Here is a 24,153-nt window from a genome sequence, read left to right on the forward strand (position 1 = left end):
AGGGTATTCCAAGAGGGATGAGGAGGGGGGGTGGGGGGGTGACAAAAGGCAGGAAACGCCAGGAAAAGTCTGGCACAATGGAGTCGGAAATGAGAACTTTGCTCTCTGGACTCATCCTCCAGGAAAAAGAAAGGGAAAGGGGGGAGCGGGGGGGGGGGGGGGGGGAGTGTTTGGGGGGTGGGGGGGAGTGGAGAAGGGTCCTTGCCAAGTGGAGGGAGACAGGATGGCATTCTCCATTCACCCATGAGAAGGTGATGACCTCCCCACCCCAGTGTGCGATTAGCTCAGGGGGGGTTTCCCCCGCATGTTTTGGGGGGGGGGTCGTTGCTGGTATTGAAGCTCCCTGGAGGTCTCACCTCGGGGTGGGGTTTTTTTTGTGGGGGGGTAGGGTCAAGCCTTCATCCCTCTTCAGCATCTTCCAACCCCTCTGCACCCCCGGACGGCCCCCGTGGGGGCCGTCCGGGGGTGCAGAGGGGTTGGAAGATGCTCCCCTAGGTACCTGCCCCCTCCCCAGCCCTCTCCCAAACCCCAGCTGCTGGAGGGGGGAGCTGGGGTGCGATGGGGCCAGGGCGGTCCCGGTTTGGGGGTAGGTGGCCTCGGTTGAGGGGGGGTGAGAGTCTGAGGTTTGGGGAAGGGGGTGGCAGCCTCAATTTAGGGGGCGACGGACAGCCCCGGTTTTAGGGGTGAGCGGCCCCGGTTTAGGCGGGGGGGGGCAGCCCTGGTTTGGGGGGTGGCGGATTCGATTTGGGGGGGCGGAGGGCAACCCAGATTTAGGGAGGGGGTTGGCTACGGTTTAGAGGGGGGACGGCCCCCGTTGGGGGGGGGGGGGGGGGCAGCGCATGCGCGGCCGCCCCTCGCCCTGCGCCGGGCAGCGCTGGGGGCGCGGAGCGGGCGCGGGTTCGCCGCCGCCGCCGCTGCAGGCAGGTGCGAGCGGGTGGCACCGGTAGCACCGGCGGGGGGGCCGCGCCTGCCGCTAGCCGCGATTGGCCCGGCACGGCCCGGCTCGGCCCCCTCCGGGGGGGGGTCGGGTCTGGCCCGTTGAACCCCCCCTTCAACCCTCCGAGCCCCGTTTTTAAGCCCCCGGTGCCGGCGGGGTGCTCGGGCTCCACCGGCGGCGATGACCCCCTGCGAGCCGTGAGAGCGGCCCCAGGTAGGACCCGCAGAGGCTCAGGGACCGGCTCCGGTACCGGCAGCGGCTCCGCCCGCGCCGCGCCCCCGCTGCGGTGCCCGGTGCCGGTGGGAGCGAACGGGGATGGGGAATGGGAACGGGAACGGGGATGCGGAACGGGGAGCAGGGCTGGGGAACGCGGAACAGGAACGGGGATGGGGACGGAGACGGGGAACGGGAACGGGAACAGGGATGGGGACGGAGATGAGGAATGGGAACGGGGAACGGGAACGGGGGCTGAGGACGGTGGTACCGGTACGGCAGGGGTGGGATGGATCCGGGCTGGGGGACACGGTGGGGACAACGCAGCTGTCAGGGCTGGAGGGGACACCGGCATGAGGGACATGGGGATGGGGGACACCGGCATGAGGGGCACAGGGCTGAGGGACACTTGGGGGACCAGCAGGGACCAGCATGAGGACTGCTGGCCCTGGGGGGTTGTAAATGCTGTGTCTGGGGGCTGGGGGGCTCCGAGGGGACTGGGGACAGTGGGGCTGGGGGGGAGCAGGAGTGAGGTTGGAAGCAGCGAAGAAGGTGGACAATGGGCCTGGGGACTGTGGGGGTGTGGGGACACCGGGACAGGGTGACACTGGAGACACACGGACAAGGGACACTGGGGGAGGGGGGCAGCGCTCTCAGGGGCTCTGAGGCTGACAGGGGCTAGGGGACAATGGCACTGTGGCCAGTGGCACAGGCAGGGGGCTGGCAGGGGGCAGGCAGCATGGTGAAGGGAGAAGAGGCAAGAGGTGGCAGGAGGGCAGCAGGGGCTGGCAGGGGGCTGCCCACCAGGAACTCGTCCCCTGGGAGTGCCTTGGACCCCTCCCCTGCTTTGACCCCCCCCGGGTTCCCATTGGTGCTGCTGGTGATTCCCGGGCAGGGAGGGAGCTGGGAAGTTTGGCATCCCCGAGGTGCCCCTGGCTGCCAAGGTGCCAGGCAGGGCTGGCAGCACAATGGAGGCTCAGCACTGTGGGCAGAATGAGGCCCAGCTGGCATTGCCCTGAGTCTGGGTTGGGTGAAGAGAGGGATACCAGAATGAATGGAGGGGTTCTGGGAGGGATGGGGGGGTACTAGAATATACAGCAGTGGGTGCAGGTACCAGTGAGGGGTTTGTGCCTGTCTGGGGGCTCCCCACTCCCCCAAACCAAGCTGGGGGGGCTCAGCAAGCCCAGCACCAGTAAGGAGCACAGTCCTGGGGGCCCAGCTCTGTGCCTGCCCCTCCAGCCCCCAGCGTTCTCCCCAGTTCTGCTGCCAGGCACTGGTGGTGCTGTGCTGGGGAGTCGCTCACCAGCCTGTGGCCAAACCACTCATGCTGGGGGAGGGTTTGCCAGGATGCTGCCCCGGCTTTGGGCACACTGAGGTTGGGACTGGGGCCAGTGGGAATGATGGGGATGGAGCTGGGGGAGAGGTCAGGAGTGAGGTTGTAAGTACTGAGGCAGGTGGACAATGGGCTTGGGGACACTGGGGTCGTGGGGACTCCAGGACGGGGTGACCCTGGGGACAGCAGAACAAGGTGGTGGTTCCAGCTCCCTGGGGAGAGAGAAAGCAGGGAAAAAAGAGAGGAAATAAAAGGGGGGGGGGAAGAAAAAGAAGGTGGAAAAAGGAAGGGAGGAAAAGAAGGAAAAAATAAAGGGAAAAGAAGGGGGGGGGGAAGGGGGGAGGAAGCAAAAAGCAGAGGGAAAAAAATCGAAGCTGAAGGCTGCAGACTGTCTGCCTAATAAAAATCACACCCGGGAAGGGCCCATATTGGAGGGGATCACAGTTTGCCGAGGTGCTAATTTATTCTCCCCGGCTGGGGGGGGCGCGGGGAGCATCACGTTGCTGTGAGCTGGGAGCTGTGACGGCAGCGAGCTGTGCAGAATTCCTTTGTTGTGGGCAGAGAGGAGGGGACGCGGAGCTCGGCCCCGTCACCGGGCTCCCGCTGCAGCCATGCAGCTCCCCTGCCCCCCACCCCCACTCCCGCCCCCAGTAGGGGGGACCCTCGGTGGACACCCCCTTCCCTGCCCCGCTGGGGTGGTAAAGGCATCGTGGCGCTGGGAGGGAGGTGGGCGATGGGGGGCGAGGGGGGAGGGCTGGTTGGTGGGGTTAGGGCTGGGGGGGTGCGGGAGGAGCCCTGTGAGGGGGGCACGGTGGGTGGGTGGGCACCGGAGGGCTCTGTGTGTGCTGGTGGCACTGGGGCCGAAGTGACCTGTGGGGACAGCAGCGGTCACAGGGGCTGCACCCTGGGTCCAGGGTAGCTTGGGGCACCCCCAGAGCTGAGGCAGCACGGAGTGGGGGGCGGGGGGCACCCATGTCCTGCTGCATGCTGCCTGTGGGGGTGGTCAGCCAGCATCCCCCCGCTCCCCTCTCAGCCATCCCAATCTGGTGCCCCCCACTCTATTGTCCCGAATGCCCCTCCTGCCCTGGGGGGACACCTGGGGGCCGCAGCCACCCCTGTCCCACCCCGGGGCTCAGGCCGGGGCAAGAGGAGACCCCAAAAGCGGCCGGGGCGTCCCGGCGCCCGGTGGGCTGTGAGGAGCGGAGCTGGGTTTCAGCTGGAGCTAATCAGCAGCCCCGGATCTGCATATTCATGAGGCAGATGAATTATTCATGAGGTGACAGCTAGTGACAGATGTGAAAATGTTCGCCCGGCGGGGGGGGGCGGCTGCGCCCCGGCGTTATTTTAGATTCCTCTCCTCTGCCGTTCCCCCACTTGGGGCTGGGGGACACGGGGGACAGGGACACGGGCGACAGGGACACGCTCCTGCCTGGCACTGGTGCCTGGCACTGGTGACATCGCCGTGCCCTGCGCTCATGGCATCGCCCTGGCTGCAGAGAGGGAACCCCCCCCCTGTGAAATTCATCCCCTTGGGCTCATAGTGGCATTGGGCAGTGCCAGCTCCCAGTGCCACCCTCCGCACCTCGCTGTCACCGCTTGGCACGGCTGAGCTTCCGTGGGGACCCGGCCAGATCCTGACCCAGCGGAATGGTGCTGGTGGTGCTTCCCCAGCCTGGCACAGAGGCTGGTGGTGCTTCCCCAGCCTGGCACAGGCTGGTGGTGCTGAGCCATGCTGGCAGCAGCGTCCCCCTGCCTGCAGTGGGAAGCCAGGGCCGGTGCTGGTGGTGCCATGCGGCTGGGACTCAGCCGTGCCAGCCCGGGGCTGCCTCGCCAGAGCTGCCGGAGCTGGGTTGTGGGTGCCTGGAGCAGGAGGAGGTGGGAGGGAGTTGGTCTCGGTGACGAAGGCAGCACCGAGGCCGTGGGGCTGATGCCTGGCACAGCGTGGGGGTCCTCGCGTGGGGGACACTGCGTGTGGTGGTGGCACCGGCAGGGCTGGTGGCTGCTGCGACGCTCGTCCTGACCTTGGGATAAACTTTGTGCTGGCTCAGCACAGCGCAGGGCTCGGCGGAGGCAGCAGCCGGGGTGCGTTCAGGGGCTGGGGGGGGCCGGTAAGGGGCTGGGGCTCCGGTGAGGGGCAGGTGGGCAGAGAGCACGGCGAGGAACCTTCCTTTGTCACTGCGGTGCCAGCAGGGCCGCGCTGCGAGGGCAGGGGAGCCCCAAAGGATCATCAGGCTGGGGCTGTGTGTCCTGCCCCCGAGCTGGGAGGAGCTCAGGACCCCCCCAGCCCGCAGCCTTCAGTCCCCAAGGGGGCTGCTGTCAGGGCTCAGCCCTCCCCAGCGCGGCTCCTGCTCTGCTGCAACAGCAAAGCTGCAGAACTGCTGATGTCAGGGGAGGCGACGGAGCAGGGAGAGCTGCACAGCCCTGGGCCCCCCCAGCGCCCAGCTCCTTGCTGCCAGCAGCCACTCTCCTGGTGATGCCAACCTGGGGGGGGGTCACCAGTGGGGTCGAGGACCACAGTCTCATCCCTCCCTCCACCCCTCTCCCCCCGGCAGCCCCTGCACGCAGCTCCCCAGCAGCCTGGGATGGTTGCTCCGTGGCTCTCAAGCCCAAAGAGCAACTTTCTGGTTTCACATTTGAATAAACTTGGGGCTGTTTGCTCAGCCAGGAGCTGCTCCCAGCACAGCAGCTCAGGGTAAACAGCTGAGAGAGAGCTCCCAGGAGGGCTTCATTCTCTGGCTCCCTGGGAGCTCTCCTGGATCCCTTCAGCTCCTTCCTTCATCCCTCCCTGCATCCTCCTCGTGGCCATGAGGATGAGGCCTTGAAGTTTGGACCACTCTGCCCCAGGGCTGAGCGTTTTGGGTGTCCCAGTTCCATATCCACCGCTCCCATCCTGAACCCCCCCCCCCCGACCCCACCATCCCCACCCTGACACCCCCCCCTCCCCTTGTCCACTGTGTCCTGCCGTGGGCGCCTGGCAAAGCCCCCACCAGAGCCACCCCAGCCCGTGGCTGGGCTCAGGTCACCTCATCCTTTGTCAGCAGCTGGGTTAGGGGCAGGAAGCTCCACGGAGCTGCTGCAGGAGGGAAAGGACTGCAAACATTTTCCTCTCCAGAAGAAAGAAGACAAACCCCAGTGCCTGCCCCCCTCCCAGAGCCCTTTTCCAGCATGGAACACAGGGTGTGGGGGGGGTCCTCCTTTTTTTCTCACAGCTTTGCTCTTTCTTGGCTATTTTTGTCCCATAAAAGCAGAAGGGACAGAGCAAGACATCAAGGGCTGGGAAATGGAGCAGCAGGGGTGGGGTTGAGCTGAAGCCTCAGCTCCAGGCAGCTGGGATAGGGGTGGGAGGCTGCTGGTGTGTCCCCTGCCAAAGCTGAGTGCCCCCCAGTTTGCTGGGCTGGGGGCAGGGCAGGGCTGATGTCCGAGCTGGGGGCACCTGTGTGCTGCAGGGGGGGCCAGCACCCCCCAGTGTGGGATCTGCTGCTGTGTGGAGGAGCCTGGGTCCGCTTCAAGCTCGTGGCCACGTGGTGCTGAGCTCCAGCATGGCCCCAGCTGGGGTTTGGGGCTGCTGGTGGCATCCCTGCTGCCTCTGCTCGGGTGGTTGAGCAGCACAGGGTGCTGGAGCCTGGGTAAAACCCCAGAGAAAGCCCAAGAGGGGCTGGGGGGGTGGTGGGAGTTGGGTGATGGCTGTGCCCATGCTGGGTGATGGCTGTGGTGGGACCTGGGTGCTCCCGGGCTGTGGTGGGACCTGGGTGCTCCCGGCACCACCAGCTCCAGCCTGGGATGCTGTGGGGTGTCCCACCTCCAGTGGGTGCCAGGGTGTCCCTGTGGGTGGCACTGGTGGCTGGGGACACTGAGGGACACCTCAGTGGGATGGCTGGGGGCTTGGTGTGTCAATGGGTGGCACAACAGCCTCCAGCCAAACCCAACGTGAGCTTCATGCCAAGGGTGAAGCCAAACTCTCTCCAGGCTGCTGGCACCTCGCTGGGCAGGGCTCACCCTGCTGGGGGGAGGCTGGGGTCGGCCCGTGGTGGCCCCGTGGCGATTTCTGTCCCCAAATAAGCAAGGAGGGGGTGAGCAACGGCCCCCAGCCCCGCTGCTGCTCTCCCTGCAGGTCAAGGATGGTCCATGTGATGGGGGATGCCGGCTGCTGGCTCCTGCTTGGGCTCTCCCTGCTCCCCATCGCTGCCCTGGGTAAGTAATTAGTGAGGAGCAGCAGAGGCTGAGCTGTGAGCCGTGACGAGCAGTGGGGGTCAGGCACACGGGGGAGGGCTCAAGCTGCAGCCCCCTCCCCTCCCTACTCTGGGCTGCAGAGGATTAGTGAGGGAGAAGGCCCCCAGGCGACCTTGGACCTCCCACCCCCTGTGCTGGGCTCCCTGTAGAGGCAAGGACCTTAAATCCTTAATCCTGCTGCCGGCACCCCCAGACCCCTCCCTGCCAGGCAGCTGAGCCCCCCGGGGATTTGTCTCAGGGTGGGGGCATCTCAGCATCCTGCTGCATGCAGGGGGGGCTTTGGGATCCCCCCCCAGTGCCCTCCTCATGTGTCTCCTGGTGAGCAAAGGGCTTGGGGTGGGATGGAGGATGGGGGGAAGGTGCTGGGGGGGATTAGTGGCTGTCACCCATGCCCAGCTGGCTGGGCTCTGCAGGGGGCACCCCCGACCCACCCCAAGGCAGGGAGAGCTGTGGCACAGGGCGGGGGGCAGGGATGTTGTGAGGCTGCTGGGATTTGCTGCAGTGGAATCCTGGGGCAGGATTAGTGCAGCAGGAGGGGGTCGTGGTGGCCACCATGCTGTATCCCAGCCTGGGGATGGCTTTTCCCTCGGTGCCACAGGGCACGGATGGCACCAAGTGGTTGGGGAGGGGTAGGCAGTGCTGATAGCCCCCAGTGGGGGACCCATGGGTGCAGAGCAGTGGCAACAGCCTGGCAGTATCTGTGGGAGGGACTGGAGGAGTTGGGGCTGTTGAGCCTGGGGGAGAGAAGGCTCCAGGGAGATCTCAGAGCAGCTTCCAGTACCTGAAGGGCTCCAGGAGAGCTGGGAAGGGACTTTGGCCAGGGGCTGGGAGTGCCAGGGTGAGGGAGCTGGGAGAGAGGAGGTTGAGACTGGGGATGAGGAAGAAATTCTCTCCAGTGAGGGTGGGGAGACTCTGGCACAGGTTGCCCAGGGAGGCTGTGGCTGCCCCCTCCCTGGGGGTGTTCAGCACCAGGCTGGATGAGGCCTTGAGCAGCCTGGGCAGGTGGGAGGTGTCGCTGCCCACGGCAGGGCGCTGGAGCTGGATGAGCTTTGAGGTCTCTTCCATCCCAATCCGTTCTGTGTCTCTCTGCCCCTCTGCTCTGCGGCAGGCTCGCAGGCCGATGGGAAGGTCATCCACATCAACAGGGTGCAGCACCAAGCCGTGCGAGTGGGGCTGGGGGAGCCTGTGGCCCTGCCCTGCCTCTTCTTACTCCACCCCTCCGCCTCGCTGGGGCCCAACGAGCCCCCAGACCCACCCCGAGTCAAATGGAGCAAGGTGCGCTCGGCCGACGGCCAGAGGGAGGACATCCCCATCCTGGTGGCCAAGGACAACGCCGTCAAGGTGGTGAAAGCCTACGAGGGCAGAGTGTCGCTGCCCGGCTACCCCCGGGACCGCTCCAACGCCACCCTGCTGCTGCGCTCCGCCCGGGCCAGCGACGCGGGGCTGTACCGCTGCGAGGTGGTGGCCGGCATCGAGGATGAGCAGGACCTGCTGCCCCTGGACGTGACGGGTGAGCCTGGCACCGCGCCGCGGGGCTGGCATTGCCGGCAGGGCTGCAGGGGCACCGCGGATATCGTGGTGGGGGTGGCACGGGTGCCTGCGAGCCCATGCACCCCATGCACCCTGTGCACCCTCTCCAATCCATGTGAGCCCTGTGCCAGCTGTGCACACTGTGCATGCCGTACCCCTCATGCCAGCCCTGCACCCCATGCACCCTGTGCACCCTCTCCAATCCATGTGAGCCCTGTGCCAGCTGTGCACACTGTTCATGCCGTACCCCTCATGCCAGCCCTGCACCCCATGCACCCTGTGCACCCTCTCCAATCCATGTGAGCCCTGTGCCAGCTGTGCACACTGTGCATGCCCTACCCCTCATGCCAGCCCTGCACCCCATGCAATTCTGCACCCCCTGCACCCCTTGCTCCCCATGCACCCTCTCCAATCCCTGCAAGCTCTGTGCCCTGTGCCAGCGGTGCCACCCTCTGCCCCCCCAGGCGTCGTCTTCCACTACCGGCCCGCGGGTGCCCGCTACGCGCTGCCCTTCGCCGCCGCCCGCCGCGCCTGCCAGGACAACTCTGCCACCATCGCCTCCCCCCAGCACCTCCAGGCGGCCTTCGAGGACGGCTACGACAACTGCGACGCGGGCTGGCTGGCAGACCAGACCGTGAGGTGAGCCTGTGGCACGGGCTGGGGGCTGGGCACCCCCTCGGCGGGCACGGCCCTGGCGCTGAGTGCCCGCTGCGCCCCTCCGTGGCAGGTATCCAATCACCCTGTCCCGGCCTGGCTGCTATGGAGACCGCAACAGCCTGCCCGGAGTGCGCAGCTATGGGCACAGAGAGCCCCAGGAGGAGTACGACGTCTACTGCTACGCCCGGGAGCTGCGAGGCAAGGGGTGCCAGGCTGGCTGGGTGCCAGGCTGGGTGGGTGCCCAGGGGGCGCCAGGGTGACGGCTGTGGTCAGGAGCGTGGGCATCTCCGTGCATGTCTCTAGCATCAGGGGCACAGGAGAGGAAATGGCCTGAAACTGTGCCAGGGGAGGGGTGGGTCTGAGGTGAGGAAAAATTTCGTGGGTGCAAGAGTGGTCAGGGGGTGGCACAGGCTGCCCAGGGAGGTGGTGGAGTCCCCATCCCTGGAGGGGTCCAAGAAGCCTGTGGCCATGGCACTTGGGGCCAGGGCTTGGTGGCCATGGAGGGGTTGGGTGGCTGCTTGGACTGGGTGACCTCGGGGGAATTTTCCACCGTGGTTTGGTGACTCCACCACCTCCCTGGGCTCCACAAAGAGACCTCCACGGAGCACCACTCAGCTCCAAGCTGTTGGGGTCACCCCCTCCCGCCACTCCCCTGCCCCCAACGGGCTCTGCTCTCTCACAGGGACAGTGTTTTATGCCACCGTGCCAGGGCGATTCACCTGGCACGGAGCACGGAGGCACTGCCGGAGCCAGGGAGCTTCGCTTGCCACCACCGGGCAGCTCTACCTGGCCTGGCATGGTGGCCTGGACCAGTGTGACCCAGGCTGGCTGGCAGATGGCAGCGTTCGCTACCCCATCAGGACCCCCCGCAGGAAATGCGGCGGCGAAGCCTCGGGGGTCAGGACCCTCTACCAGTTCCCCAACCGCACTGGGTTCCCCCCTGCCACCTCCAGATTCGATGCCTACTGCTATAAAGGTAAGAGGGACCAGCCGTGATGCCAGCACCGCCATCCCTCCCCCTTCTCAGCCTCCCCCCGCCCAGCCCTGGCCCTGGCTCCCTCGGGAGTCGGTGGGCATGGCCGGGAAAATTGCTGCCGATGAATAATTAATCGGGGAATTAATGAGACAAATGAGGAGAGCTGCGCGGGGAAGGGAGCCCAGCTCCACGCAGCACCCTGGGATGGAGCGAGGCTGGGGGCTGCAGTGCCTGGTACCGAGCTCTGGGGTGGGACGTGGGCCCCTGCTCGTGCCCAGATGCCAGTCCTGCCCCTCGGTGCCCGGCTGATGCCTGTGGTCTCACCACAGCCGCGGGGCAGAACAAGCAGGAGGAGCCTGCGCTGCCCGTGCCCGACCCCCCGGGCAGTGACAACGTCTTGGTGGAGCACGGAGAGGACCTGGGCACGTCGGGGGACACCCGGGACACCCCACGCGACCGCCACGGCCTCTTGCCGCAGCCGGAGCCTGCAGGGCTGGGCGGGGACGAGGACGAGCAGCTGCGGCTGGCCAGTGGCAGCCCCACAGCACCGCTTGGTGACCTCCCCGGGGCTGCGCCCTCAGGAGCCGCTCACGGCCTGGGGGTAGGCGATGGCACCTCCCTGCCTCCCACCACCACCTCCTCTCCTGCATGGCCCCATGAGGACGAAGTTCTCAACGTGGTGGACCAAGCACCGGAGAGCTCCTGGCAGGATCCATCCAGCACCAGCCCAGCACAAATGGTGGAAGATCTTGACCCTGAGGAGCCTCCAGCTGACCTCCTGCCACGGTCCTCCCAAAGCCCAGCTCAGGAGCACCTCACCAGCTCACCACCAGCACCTCCTGAGCTGGGGACAGTCCCCAGCACGGCAGCAGAGACGCCCAGCATGGCAGCTGCCAGCTCCCACCCCCCGCGCAGGAGCAGCTACCCCGGGCTCAATGGGCGATACTTCCAGCTGCTGAGCCGGGACCCACCGGTGGCGGCCAGGGACCCCACGGTGGCGGCCAGGGACCCGGTGGGGACAGTCACTCAGGCCCCCGTCGTGGCCCTGGAGGTGAAGGAGTCCGCAGCCAACACGGTGGAGACTTGGAGCATCCCCCGGGCTGGCACCAAGAGCCCGCGGCGGGCGGGCACCTTCTCGCCCTCCAACGCCGTGGAGGAGGAGCTCGGCCCCGGTAAGTGATGCCCCAAAGCGGCTTGGGGGTTCCTGGTGGGGGTCTGCACCAGCTCAGGAACCCCATGGCTGTGCCATCTCTTGCAGAGCTGATGGCACCGGCCGCCGCTCCGCTGTCGCCCTCGCCACAGGCGCCTGCCTGGGGGGACTCACCGCGGTGGAGCCCCCGCATAGCCCCCCGCGATCCTGAGGGACCTGCGCGGACGCCCCCTTCGCTGCCCCCATCCCTGCCTGCCCCCACGGCTCCCCACGGTACCCTCGGCCACCGGGATGTGGCCGCGGCCGAGGCTCAGCCTCGCATCCCCAGCGCCCGTGGGGACTCCCCTCAGCCACCCGCGGATGCCACCGAGGACTTCTCCGGGGACGCCCCCTCCCAGCAGGACAGCAGCCCCACCCCGCCACGGCCCCCGCTGCCCCCGCTGCCCCCGGCCCTGCTGGTGGCCGAGGGCCCTGAGATGGCCTCGCAGCCCCGTGGTGACCACGGTGACAGCCGCGGGACCTCGGGCTCGCTGGAGAGGCAGAGGAAAGCGCTGACATTCTTCGACCCTGCTGGACCCTCCATGGGGCACCCCCCTACCCCCAGCCCCACCGAGGTGGCTGCTCCCCAGCCCCAGGGAGGGCTGAGCCCCACAGCTCCCCACGGAGCAGCCGAGCCACCAGCTGAGCCCAGCCAAGAGCAGGCAGTGGGGGCTGGGGAGGCTGGGAATGGCCAAGCCAAGTCAAGTGGTGGAACAGCCGAGTCCCCCCCGGCAGGGGATGTGCCCTCACCTTCGCCTCCCCCTGTGGCCAGCGAGGTGACCTCCCAGGCCAGCACTGAGCAGCTGGCAGAGGTGGAGGCGATGGAGCTGGCAGGCGAGGAAGGGTCCACAGGCTTTGCCCCCATGGCCCCGCAGCCCACCAGCCGCTCTGTACCGGAGCTGGAGGCAGCAGAACACCTCCTGCCCCCCCACGCCCCGCGCCAGCCCCTGGCCAGCCCCGGCCCCTCGAGTGTCCCGAGCCACACAGATACATCCACAGCCCCCGGTGAGGAAGATGCCTCTGGGGAGGCAAGGAGGGAAGAGCCCTCAGTGCCCCCCAGCTCGGCCACCCACAGCCCCTGGCCATCGCCCACCACCCCCTACCCGTGGGTGTCGGAGTCCCCAGGCACAGGGCTGCTCTTCGAGCTCTCCACAGCGGCTGAACTGGGGGGGCTGGGGGTGTCCCCACTGCTGGATGCCGACAGCGGGAGCGGAGAGGAGCCAGGGATGGAGGAGAGGGAGCCGCTGGTCTGGGCGGGCACCAGCAACACCACCCAGCACGGTGAGCAGGGTGCCGCGGGCACCCGGAGCGGATGGGCACAAGCCGCAGTGGGCTGGGGGCGGGGAGGACCTGGAGGTTGACTTCCCCCCACGTACAAAAGGTTGGCACAGCCTGGTGCTGGCCCAGGGGGGCGGGGTTAGGGTGGAGAGGTGGTTTTATTGGGGGGGTGTCTCTGCTTCTATCTAAATTAATTTAGTAGTGGGGAGTTACCAGTGGGGGGGGGGGGGGGCTGGGGGGGGCTGGCAATGGGAGCTGGGAAAGCAGCCTCGGAAATTATTACTACTATTATTATTATTATTATTATTATTATTATTATTATTATTATTATTATTATTATTATTAAACAATAATATTGATAAAACAATAATAAATATTTAATAATAATAATAGCTGGAGAGGTGGCTGCGGGGGGGCACCCACGGCACCCACTGCCTGGCACCCACTGCCTGGCACCCAGGCAACAAACACATTCGGAGTGCAGACCCACAACCGGCTGGCACCAGGGCCGAGCCAAGCCCTGGGTCCTGGTGAGGAAGGGGGGGGTGGTGGGGGGTGTGTGTGCCACAGTGTCCCCAGCTCACTCAGGGTGCCCACTCCCACCCTCCAGCTCCAGCGGACCCCTGCCAGAACAACCCCTGCCTGCACGGCGGCACCTGCCGTGCCAACGGCACCGTCTGCAGCTGCGCCTGCGCCCCGGGCTTCACCGGGGAGAACTGCGAGATCGGTGAGGCCCGGGAGCATCCCACGGGATGGGCGGGATCGGGCCCTGCCGGCGTGTGCCAGCGTGGCGTGGGCGTGGGGATGGCAATGGGGATCGAAGTCCTCTGCTTAATGTCTCCAACCTTGGTCCCCATTGATGTCTCCATCCTTGGTCACTGGCGCTGGGGCCGGCGGAGGGGGCGATGGGCTGAGGGGGTGGGTGGGAGTCTCAGGGTGCCCACAGCTCCCGTTGTGCCCCCGCAGACATCGATGACTGCCTGTCCAGCCCCTGCCAGAACGGTGCCACCTGCATCGATGAGGTCAACTCCTTCACCTGCCTCTGCCTGCCCAGCTACGGCGGCAGCCACTGCGAGAAAGGTGGGGACGGCAACCCCCTCATACCCCCTGCCCCCCCGGGGGTGTCACCATGGGGTGGGTGAGACCTTCATGGGGACACTGACCAGCTCCTGCCCCCTCGGGGATGAGCGCGGGGAGCTGGGGTGGGGGCGCAGGAATCCACCCCTGCAGTGGGGAGCTGCTCGAGGTGCTCCAGGCCTGGTCCCCTTTGATGCCCCCACTGTCCCCATGGGCTGGTCCCCTTTGATGTCCCCACTGTCCCCATGGGCTGGTCCCCTTTGATGTCCCCACAGACACGGAGGGCTGCGACCACAACTGGCACAAGTTCCAGGGCCACTGCTATCGGTACTTCGCCCGGCGGCGCTCCTGGGAGGAGGCGGAGCGGGACTGCCGCCGCCGTGCCGGACACCTCACCAGCATCCACTCGCAGGAGGAGCACAGCTTCATCACCGGTGCGGGCTGGGGGGGTGCGACACCCATCGCGCAGCACCCAGGGGTGCTCTTCGTGCCAGCCGTGGCTGCTTCTCTCCACAGGCTTCGGGCACGAGAACACCTGGATAGGGCTCAACGACCGCATCGTGGAGCAGGACTTCCAGTGGACCGACAACACCGGCCTGGTGAGGGGCTGGGGCGCGCAGGCGGGGGTGGGCCCGGGGTGCAGGGCAAGGAGGGGGTCCGGGGGCTCTGACCCCTCTGCCCTGTGCCACCAGCAATACGAGAACTGGCGGGAGAACCAACCCGACAACTTCTTTGCTGGCGGTGAGGACTGCGTGGTGCTGGTGTCCCACGAGATCGGCAAGTGGAACGACGTGCCCTGCAACTACAACCTGCCCTACATCTGCAAGAAAGGCACAGGTACTGCCCGCCCCGGGCCCCCCAGCCGCATCCCTGTCCCCAGCCTGCAGCCCCTGGCATCCTCGTGCCACAGCCCCACGATCTTCATCCCACAGTCCCTTACATCCCCCTCCTGCCACCCCCAGCACCCCCATCCGCATTCCGCAGCCCTCATTGTCCCTATCCTGCAGTTCCCAGCATTCCCGTCCTCATCCCACAGCCCTCAGCATCCCCATCCCACATCCCAGAGCTCCTGGCATTCTCATCTCCATCCCACAGCCCCCAGCACTCCTATCCCACCATGCCCGACTCCTCCTCATCCTCAGGAAGCCTCTCCTCATCCAGGGGAGCTCCATCGGCTCATCCTTCATCCCCGTTTTCCTTTCCCCACAGCCAATTCTTCCCTCTCACGTTTTAATTTGTTTGATTTGCCACCATTACAAACCATTAAGCTCCCATCCCTTATCTGGGGAGCGACATTAACCTCCCGCTGCTCCTCGCCAGCCCGGAGCGTGCCTGCCTCTCTCCTGGCACCTTAACGAGGCGCTCGCCCTGGTGAGGTCATTAATTAACCGAGTCGGTCCCGGGGAACGCCTCACTGCCACCCCCACGGGAGGAAGGACCCTTCCTGAGGACCCCCAGGGTGCCGGCGACAAGGCGTCCCCTGCTCCTTTCCTGGTTTGGGTCCCACTCGGTGCTTTGTCCTCTCTGCCGGGCCCGTGGAAGAGCTCATCCTGAAGAACCCCAGGGTGGCAGCAGCAAGGTGCCCCCTTGCCGGTGACAAAGCAGGTGACGAGGGTTTGTGTCCCCCGCTCTCCCCAGTGCTTTGTGGGCCCCCACCCGAGGTGCCGAACGCCTTCACGGTGGGGAAGAAGAAGGAGAAGTACCCCATCCACTCCAGCGTGCGCTACCAGTGCCAGGAGGGCTTCACCCAGCGCCACGTCCCCACCATCAAGTGCCACAGCACCGGCAAGTGGGACCGGCCCAAAATCCTCTGCACAAAACGTGAGTGAGGGCGGAGGGGTCTGCAGAGATGGGGGGAGGTGGGGGGGGAGAGTGGAATCAAAACACCCCTGGAGAGTTCCTGACCCCCCCTGGGTCCCCTCCCTTCCCCCCCTGTTAGCCAGGCGGTCGCACCGAGCGCGGCGGCACCACCACCACCGGCACAGCCACCCCCACCACCAGCACCACCACCACAAACCCCGCAAGGAGCGGCGAAAACACCGCAAGCGCCTCCGGCTGGACTGGATGGAGGAGGGCCACTACTTCTAGAGCCGGGGGACGAGGAAGCACAAAGGTCCCCAACGGGATGTGGTGACATTTCCCACCCCCCTCCCGCCCCTCTCCTCCTCTTTTATAGCCCTTCCTCCCCACCCCCCACCCTTGGCTTTAGCTCCTAGGATTCCCGGCCCCGTAGGGAATAGGATCCGGAGGGGGCGGCTGCGTGTGCGTCCCCAGCCCTCCCTGCATGCCCCACGCTCAGCCCCCCCCCAACTCGGGGTCGAGCCCCCAGCCCCACACAGGGTTTGCCCTCCCTCATCCCTGCGTGGGGGCTGTTCCCCGGCTGGGCTCTGGTGCCCCCAAAGTGGGGGGTGTTCATCTGCCAGCCCCTCACCTGGCACCTGGGCCATCGTCTCTTGCTGGCCGTGGGTGACTCTGTTTTTTTTAGCAGCCCCCTCCCAACCCCATGGTCCTGCCCCAGCACCTGGGGCATCCCTGTGGCTGGCACAGGGTGGGGACACGATGCCGCCGGGGCTGATGCCCCTCTCTGCTGCCTCTTTGGGGGTTGGTTTCTCATTACTTTTTGCCCCCTCCCCCCCCCCCCCTTTCGGTTGGTCGTGGGGTCCCCGTTGGAGTCGGTGTGTGTGTGTGTGTCCGGCGCTTCCTGATCTGCTGTTTGCGACGTGACTGCCGTGTCCCCAGCCCCCGCCCCCAGCCCCTCTCCCTCCCCGCCCCCCCCCTGCCATTTCTGACTCTGCCTTTCTGTACTGCTGGACATTTTAATAAATTTTTTTAACAGTTGAGAGGCTCCAACTCTGCTCTTCCCTTGGGGGGGCTTGCCCCGGCCAGGCATTGCCACTGCTCTCCGTGAGCCCCACGGAGGGGCTGGAGCAGGTCCGGAGAAGGGCAACGAAGCTGAGGATGGGTCTGGAGAGCAGGGCTGGGGAGGAGGCTGAGGGAGACCTCATTGCTCTCTGCAGCTCCCTGAGAGGAGGTTGGAGCCAGGTGGGGTTGGGCTCTGCTCCCCAGGAACAAGGGACAGGATAAGGGGAAATGGCCTCAGGCTGCCCCAGGGGAGGTTTAGGTTGGACTTGAGAAGAAACTTCTTCCCTGGAAGGGTTCTCACAGCCTGGCCCAGGCTGCCCAGGGGGGTGGCTGAATCCCCAGCCCTGGAGGGGTCTCAGAGCCCCAGAGCTGTGGTGCTGAGGGCCATGGCTCAGCCCCAGCCTTGGCAGAGTTGGAGTGGAGGATCTGAAAGGCCTTCTCCAACCCAAACCATTCCACGGCTCCCTCTGGTTTCTCTCACCACCACTCAATGAATGCTCAGCAAAGCTGATCCCTCCCCAGCCCTGGTGCTGATGAATCACCCTGGTGATGTCCCCAGAGGTGTCAGCAGTGGGGAGCAGCATGGCCACAGCTTCCCCTGCCAGCCCCACTCAGATGCTGATGAATTTATCACGGGTGCTGTCTGTGTTCCATCAGGGGTGCAGGGGCTGCAGCCCCCATCTTGGCTGCCATCCATCAGTGTGTCAGCTCCTGGCACCCACAGTCCCCACTGTCCCCTTCTGGGCGTCCTGGTGGCCACAAGTGTCACATCCCAGCAGCTATTTATTGTCTCCAGCGCTGGCAGGCACCGAAGGTGATGAATGGCCAGGGCTCAGCTGCACCAGGCATGGAGGAACCCCCAGCCCCTGTGGCGTGGGGGACCCTGGGGTTGTGCCCTCCCCACGGTGGCTCCTGGTTGCTGCCAGCTCCGTGGTGCCCAGAGGTAGCTCTGATGCTGCTGCTCCTTGGATCTGCTCCTGAGGGCTCCGAGAGGATGCTGCAGCTGGGATGCTCCCAATGCACCCAGCTCCAGCTGTGAGGGTGGGCACAGGGGGGCCAGGGATGGGGGACTCTGAAGGGCTTTCAGGGGCATGGCACAAAGTCTCTTAGGCACTCAAGATGCCCCTTGAGGCTGGCACCAGCAAAGGAGACACAAGAGCCCAGCTCAGCTCTCAGAAGCAGCCGAAGCTTTTATTTCATCTGCGTCCAGCTCACGAGCGCCAGGGCTGCAGAAGCCTCAGGGTGGTGCCCAGCCAGGTGGGCACAGGGGGTGGTGCCCACCCACCACCTTCCTGCCCATGGTGCTGGCAGCTTCTGCCCCAAGCCAAGCATGAAGGAGCTGCCCAAGCCCTGGGGGGTGCAGTGTGTGGCCCCTTGGCTCACCCAGCACCAGCCCCATGGGGCGGCAAGCAGCCGCATGCGGGTGCTGGAGGGGCTGTGGGTGCTCCCCCAGCCACCCAGGTCGAATGAAGCCAAGCCTGCTGCCCCCATCCCTCACCCTAAAGCCTGCCCAGTGCCAAGGAGGGGGGGTGGGTATGAAGAGGAAGTCCATGGCAGGTCAGTCCCCCTGCAGAGACCTGCTGCCCCCACCATGCTGGCTGCCCATGGCAGCTCCTGGCGGGGGTTGGGGCTGCATGGCCCCGGGGAGAGCGCAGAGCTGCGGGGAGGACATGGAGGTGGGGGGAGGTCCTCAAGCCTGCTTAGCTCCGGGTGGGCTTTTAGCACATGCAAGCCGCTGATTGAGAAGCAAGAACTGGAGTAAACTGGGAGCCAGCCCTGGATCCGAGCGCAGGCTCCTGAAGTCCTTCCCCTCCCGCTGCCTCAGTTTCCCCAAGCGACCCCGGCCTCTGTCCACAGCCTGCGGCACCAGCGCCGCAGCAGGCACCGCACTGGCACCACAGCGGCACCGCAGCGGGCACCTCTCCCAGTCCATCGCGGGGGCTGCCCGCAGCTCCCCACGCTGCCACGTCCCAGCAGGCAGCCACGCCGGGGAGCCCAGCACGGGGGCGAGGGTGGGATGACGTCCCCCCTACAACCAAGTCTGGGGGCGGGGGGATTGCTCCCGGTAGAGAGAGAGGGAGCCTCACACACGATTGGGGTGCCCCCCGCCAGCCAAGCCCTTCTCTGGGGGGTTCTCCCCGGCCGCTTTGAAGCAGTACACCCCGAAGAGCTTGTACTTCTTGTCGGGGAAGCCCAGGTTGCGCACGCCGGGCTCGGCGCCGCCGCAGCGGGCGCGGGGGTTGACGATGGGGTAGCGAATGCTGCCGTCCTCCAGCCAGCCTGCCTCGCAGCGGTCCAGCAGCTGCAGCTTCCAGGCGGCGTACAGCTGCCCCACCTTGGCCACCGCCGCGCCGTTGTTCTTGCAGGCTTGCACCGCCTCCGGGTAGCTCAGCTTGCGGTAGGTCTTCAAGAAGTAGACTTTGCCTGGGGGGAGTGGAGGAGGGAGGGAGGGAGGGAGGGAGGCAGGACTCGAAGCAAGGCGGGGGGCAGGGGTTGGTGTTGGGGGATGTGGATGAGGTGTCCGGGTGGTGACACCGAGCTGGGGTGGGGGCAGTCTGGGTGGGTTGGGTTGGTTCATAGATGCAGAGCATCATAGGCTGGGTTGGGTTGGAAGGGACCTCAAAGATACCCAGTTCCAACCCTCACTGCCACGGGCAGGGACAGCTCCTCCTAGCCCAGGTTGCTCAAGGTCTCATCCAGCCAGATGTGGTGCTGGCACCTGGCAGTGGGGGGGAGGTGTGTGGGATGTGGTGCAAGCCCTGTGAACCCTCCCCAGCACATTTTGGGGGGCTGGAGTGGTGGAGGGGATCAGCTGGGGAGGCTCTGGGGAGGCAGCACCGTGGTGAGGGCAGATGGATGGGGGCTGCACTGGTGGTTGGTGATGGCTCCTGGTGGTGATTCCAGCTGCTATTCATCCTGCTGCCACCATTAAACAAACATCAGCAGAGCCCCCCCCAGCCCCCAGGCTCTGCCAGCCAGGAGGAATTTACAGAGCCTGGAAGCTTTCCTGGCTCCCATCTGTCTTGTGTGGCCCTGGCCTCATCCATCACCCAGCACGCTGGCTGCTGCAGCCACCTCCATCCCTTGCTCCTGCTGGGAGAGGATAGGGCTTGCTAAACCCAGGTGTCTCACCCCAAACAGTGATGGGGCCAGATCCTGGTCCTTGCTAGACCCCCAGCTGGATGTGCTGGGCAGCCCAGGGCAGGGCCATGCAGCTGCATCCTGCTCCCCCTGGGTCACAGAGGCACAGAATGTCTGGGGTTGGAAGGGACCTCTGAAGGTCACCCAGAGCTGTGCCCTGCAGCCAGCAGGGACAGGTACAGGCACAGCACTGCAGGAGGTGGTGCAGTGGTCATGGTGCTGTGGGGTTAATGGTTGGACTTGATGATCACAGGATCATCATAGGATGGGTTGGGATGGAAGGGACCTTAAAGCTCTTCCAGTTCCAACCCCCTGCCACGGGCAGGGATGTCTCCCACTACAGCAGGTTGCTGAAGGCCTCATCCAGCCTGGCCCTGAGCACCTCCAGGGAGGAGGCAGCCACAGCTTCTCTGGACAATCTCTTCCAGTGCCTCACCACCTTCCCAGCAAAGAACTTCCTCCTTACCTCTGATCTCAATCTACCTTCTTCCACTTTGCAGCCACGACCTTGGATATCTTTCCCAACCTTCAGCATTGATCCCCAACTCGATCAGGTTGCTCAGAGCCCTGCCAAGCCTCACCTTGAGCACCTCCTTGGACGTGGCCTCCACTACCTCCCTGAGCACCCTCCGAGCCTCCTGATGGCCATCATCACGGGACCTGTCTGACCTCCCCAAGCCCCAAGAGGGAGAGCTCCATGCCTCAGCATTCCTCCCCAGCCCCCAAGCCTTACCATTGAGGTTGGAGGTGAAGCAGAAGGCGTCGTAATGCTCACTCTCCTTGTGCCGGTAGCCGTAGTTGCGGACGCCCACCGGAGTGTCCTTGCGGCCGCACTCCTCCCGGGGCCGGGAGATGGGATACTGCACGGAGCCGTCCTCCAGCCAGCCTGCGTTGCACCAGTCCATGCCCTCCAGCCAGGCCTGGTGCAGCTGGTCGTGGGAGGCCAGGATGCCATCCTGCTCCAGGCACGCCTGCTGGGCCTCGTGGAAGTTCAGGGTGTAGCGCCCCAGGCGTGGGTGGTAGGGGAAGATCACACCTTGGGGGGTGGAAAGAGGAAGGGCTGGGCTGTGGGGTGGCCTTTCTCCCATCCCATAATGATTGGGGTCACCAGCTCAAGGTACTGGGAGTGCCTGTGCCCTAGCAGCTGTGGGCTGGGGGGTGGCTGTAAAGCCCAGTGAGGACAAGCTGCCCTTGAGCCTGCTCAGGGAGTTTGGATGGCTCCAGGCTTGGCTCAGAACCACATCCTGGTGATCCCACATGGGACATGGGGACACCCAAAGTGGCAGAATCCCAGCGTGGAGGGGTTGGAAGGGACCTCTGGAGCTCACCCAGTCCAACCTCCCTGCTCCAGCAGGGCTCCCACAGCAGCTTGCCCAGGAGCACAGTGCCCAGGGGCGGTTGGAAGCTCTGCAGAGAAGGAGACTCCACAGCCTCTCTGGGCAGCCTGCCCCAGGCCTCCAGCAGCCTCACAACAAACAACTTTCTCCTCCTGCTCAGATGGCACCTCCTGGGTTCCAGTTTGTGCCCATTACTTCTTGTCCTGTCACCACTGGAAGGAGCCTGACCCTGTGCCCCTGACACCCACCCTTGCTCAGATCCCACTCAGCCTCCTCTCCAGGCTCAGCAGCCCCAGGTCCCTCAGCCTTTGCTCTCCAGAGCCATTCCAGTCCCCTCAGCATCTGTGTAGCCCTTTCCTGTTCCCTCTCCAGCAGCTTCCTGTCCTTCTTGATCTGGGGAGCCCAGAACCAGACCCAGTTCTCCAGACAAAGCCTCACCAGGGCCAAGTAAGGGGAAAGAAGAACCTCCCTTAACCCGAGGGCCACAGGCTCCGTGCCCTGCAGGAGACCATCGACCCTCTTGGCCCCGGGGGCTCTCGCATTCACCAACGGCCTGGCCGAGGCTCACCCCCACCCCTCTCCATCCTGCCTGGCTCAGCCAGGCGGCTACCTTCCAGGTCCAGCTTGACCATGCCGGCGTCGTCCTCCAGCTCGTTGGTGACCTCGCACTCGTAGCGGCCGTAGTCCTGCAGGGTGACGTTGCGGATGATGAGGGAGGCGTCCCCCAGGCCGTCCTCCTGCAGCGCCGTGCGCCCCCGGTAGCTGCCGAACGCCCTCCGAGCCTTCCCCAGCGCCACGAAGACGTCCACGAAGGCCATCGGCTCCGTCACTTTGGTCCACTTGAGGCGGATCTCGGCCGGGTCGTGGGCGGAGACGTCGTAGTGGTAGCGGCAGGGGAGGATGATGGTGCCGCCGCGGTGTGTCACCACCTTCCCCGGCGCCGTCTGCACCACCACGGCCCCGCTCTCACCCTCTGCCGGGGACACGGCGCTCAGGGCGCTGCTTGTGCCCAGGGCTGGCTCCACCTCCATCCCAGTGAGACCCAGCACATGGGCAGGACCCGTGGCGGGGGCAAAGCCGCGGGTGGTGTAGCTCGGGGACCGCTTTTGTGGCAATTTTCTCTCTTTTGGGGACTTTGCAAACCCCGAGGAGGGTTGGGCAGCTTCTGGCCAGAGCAGGAAGGACGCCGTGGATGTCCCCAGCCCCTGGTTGTGCTTTAATGGTTATGAAACCAAACAGCCTGAGGGCTGCAGGACAGATGCCCCCATCCCACCCCACCCCATCCCACCCCACCCAACTGTCTTCTCCTGTCCCATCCCACCCTACCCCATGCCGGGGGTCCATGCCAGCCCCGCCCTGGGGACCCCCACCCCACTCACCCATCACGTGCACCACCTTCTTCCTCCCGCGGGCGCTGGGCAGCGCATCCGAGGCCAGGACACCGGCAAGGAGCAGCAGAGCTGCTGGGCCAGCGGCCCAGGGGCCTTGGGGACGCATCTGGGGGGGGAGGGGGCAGCAGAACCCCTGAGCACCCTCTGGACCTTCCAGGGAGGGACCCCACAACTCTGCCTGACCCCCAGTTTCATCAGCCCCGCCCTTCCCCCCCCCCCCAGCAGTGACGGTGGTGCCCACCCTGCACCCTATGGCGCTGTCACCCCTTGTGGGGGAGCCCCACGCCTCATTTCCCGCCCCGGCCAGGGAGGGGGGGACCAGCAGCGCTGGGTCCTTGCCTGCTGCCCCAAGCACCCCAAGGACCGCCCCCCCCGGCTGTGCCAAGGCTGAACTCCAGTTCACCTGCTCGGTTACAGCCCCCATGAATATTTCATGGCACCGCGGCGGGCTGGCTCTCCTGGCATGGCTCTGGCACCGCTGGCACAGCCGGAAACTGAGCTGATTGGGGGGGGGGGCGGGTGTGGCTGCTGGACCCACCGCACAACGCCCACCCCCCACCCCCCCGGGACAGCCAGAGGGAAAGGTCTCCCCGAGGGACCGTGACCCCCCTCACCCCCCGCTGAGCTCCGTGTCCTCGGAGACGCCCCAGGACCCTGCCCAGGAGCCTGGATGTGCTCCCCCCGCCCTCAGCTGTGGGAATGAGACCCCCCCACACCGCAGGGGGAGAAGGACGGCCACCCCTCATCCTGTCCGTCCCCCCCGGGAGCACCGGGGAGTGGGCGGGGGGCAGAGGGACTGGGTAGAGTCACCCGGGGGTCTCGGTGCCCGGTTGGGTGGCAGAGGGACAAGGACAACCCAACCCCGGGGGTCTTGGTGCCCAGCTGGAGGAATTGGGAGCGGGACAGCCCCCTCTGGGGTCCCGGTGCCCTGTCGGTGGGTAGGGGGGCTGTGACAGACAGTTCGGGGGCCCGGTGCCCGGCCCCGGGGCAGAAGGATCGGAGCAATCTCCACGGTGGTCCTGGTGCCCGGTCAGGAACCGGGGCAGCCCGGCTGGGGGTCCCGGTACACAGTTCGGGTCAGGGAAGCAGACCAGTCTCCCCGAGGGTCCCGGTGCCCGGTGGGGAGCGGAAGGACCGGGGCTGCCCCCGCAGTGCCCGGTCGGGGCAGGGGGAGCGGAGCAGCCCCGGCCCCCCCGCGGTGCGGTGTTGCAGTGCGGGACACTGCGGCGGCAGCCCCGGAGCTGCGGGACGCCGGTGGCCGGGAAGCGGCAGCGCAGCGCAGGAGAACCGCCCCGGCCGCCGCCGCACCGGGAGCAGCCCCTGCCCGGGGTCCCGATCCCGTGGGGTGGGAACTGTCCCGACTCCCCTCGGTCGCAAGGCAGCGAACGGAGCCTCCGCAGCTCTCCCCACCCCCGCTCCGCACTTACCGTGTGTCCGCCGGTGCCAGCCCACGGGAGGGGCCCGGCCGCAGGAGCGCTCCGGTGCCGCCGGTACCGCCGGTGCTGCCGGTGCGGCTCCGCGCAGGGGGCGGCACCGGGAGCTCGGCCCGGCCCTACCCCGGTTCCCCGCGCTGCGCAGGGCCGTCGGCTCGCCAAGGTCACCGGTCCGCTCGGCACTGGCCCCCGGTACTGCCGGGACCCCGGGAACCCGCGGAGTAAGAGAAGTTTCGCCGGTAAATCCCCCCCGGACCCTACAAGGGCAACCCCACCCTGCAGCCAGCACCCCCCCGTCCCACGTCACACCCACCCATGTGCACCCCCTGCCACCTTTGCCCCCCGCCCACCCTTGGGCACCTCTGGCATACTCAGGGGCACCTCTTTCCCTGCCCACCCCTAGCAAGGGCAGCACAGGCAGAGGAGACCCCCAACGCCCCCAGCCTCTACACCCCGAAAGCCAGGAGGGGACAAAGCCAAGAGGGAGGTCAGGAGCTGCCCCAGCCCCGGGCAGGGGGTGGGGGGATGTGGAGGGGCTTCGGGCTCTGGCGTGGGGGCGACCCCCGAGC

General features: G+C 66.2%; 2 protein-coding genes across 4 annotated transcripts; one reads left to right on the forward strand and one right to left on the reverse strand.

The window, feature by feature from the left end:
* Nucleotides 1–931: 931 nt before the first annotated feature.
* On the forward strand, nt 932–16,007 carry NCAN (neurocan). Of its 2 annotated transcripts, none has more exons than XM_054175091.1 (15): nt 932–1,150; nt 6,595–6,674; nt 7,822–8,223; nt 8,708–8,882; nt 8,971–9,098; nt 9,583–9,876; nt 10,206–11,048; nt 11,135–12,346; nt 12,954–13,070; nt 13,310–13,423; nt 13,696–13,854; nt 13,937–14,019; nt 14,113–14,257; nt 15,059–15,241; nt 15,364–16,007. In XM_054175091.1, exons 2-15 carry the CDS (start codon nt 6,602–6,604, stop codon nt 15,552–15,554), a joined length of 4,119 nt encoding a protein of 1,372 aa, XP_054031066.1. In that variant the 5' UTR covers nt 932–1,150; nt 6,595–6,601; the 3' UTR covers nt 15,555–16,007. The 2 variants fall into 2 exon arrangements, with proteins under 2 accessions (XP_054031066.1, XP_054031067.1); XM_054175092.1 differs by having other exon boundaries at nt 933–1,150; nt 15,360–16,007.
* A 1,462-nt stretch (nt 16,008–17,469) lies between these two features.
* HAPLN4 (hyaluronan and proteoglycan link protein 4) lies at nt 17,470–23,740 on the reverse strand. 2 transcript variants are annotated; one of them, XM_054175111.1, is made up of 5 exons: nt 23,579–23,740; nt 22,140–22,257; nt 21,371–21,733; nt 20,157–20,459; nt 17,470–18,706 (listed from the first exon to the last, which is right to left on the reverse strand). In XM_054175111.1, exons 2-5 carry the CDS (start codon nt 22,255–22,257, stop codon nt 18,366–18,368), a joined length of 1,125 nt encoding a protein of 374 aa, XP_054031086.1. In that variant the 5' UTR covers nt 23,579–23,740; the 3' UTR covers nt 17,470–18,365. The 2 variants fall into 2 exon arrangements, with proteins under 2 accessions (XP_054031086.1, XP_054031085.1); XM_054175110.1 differs by lacking the exon at nt 23,579–23,740 and adding an exon at nt 22,555–22,645.
* Nucleotides 23,741–24,153: the final 413 nt, after the last annotated feature.

This window comes from Dryobates pubescens, chromosome 31 (genome assembly GCF_014839835.1).
Source record: "Dryobates pubescens isolate bDryPub1 chromosome 31, bDryPub1.pri, whole genome shotgun sequence".
Taxonomy (NCBI): Eukaryota; Metazoa; Chordata; class Aves; order Piciformes; family Picidae; genus Dryobates; species Dryobates pubescens.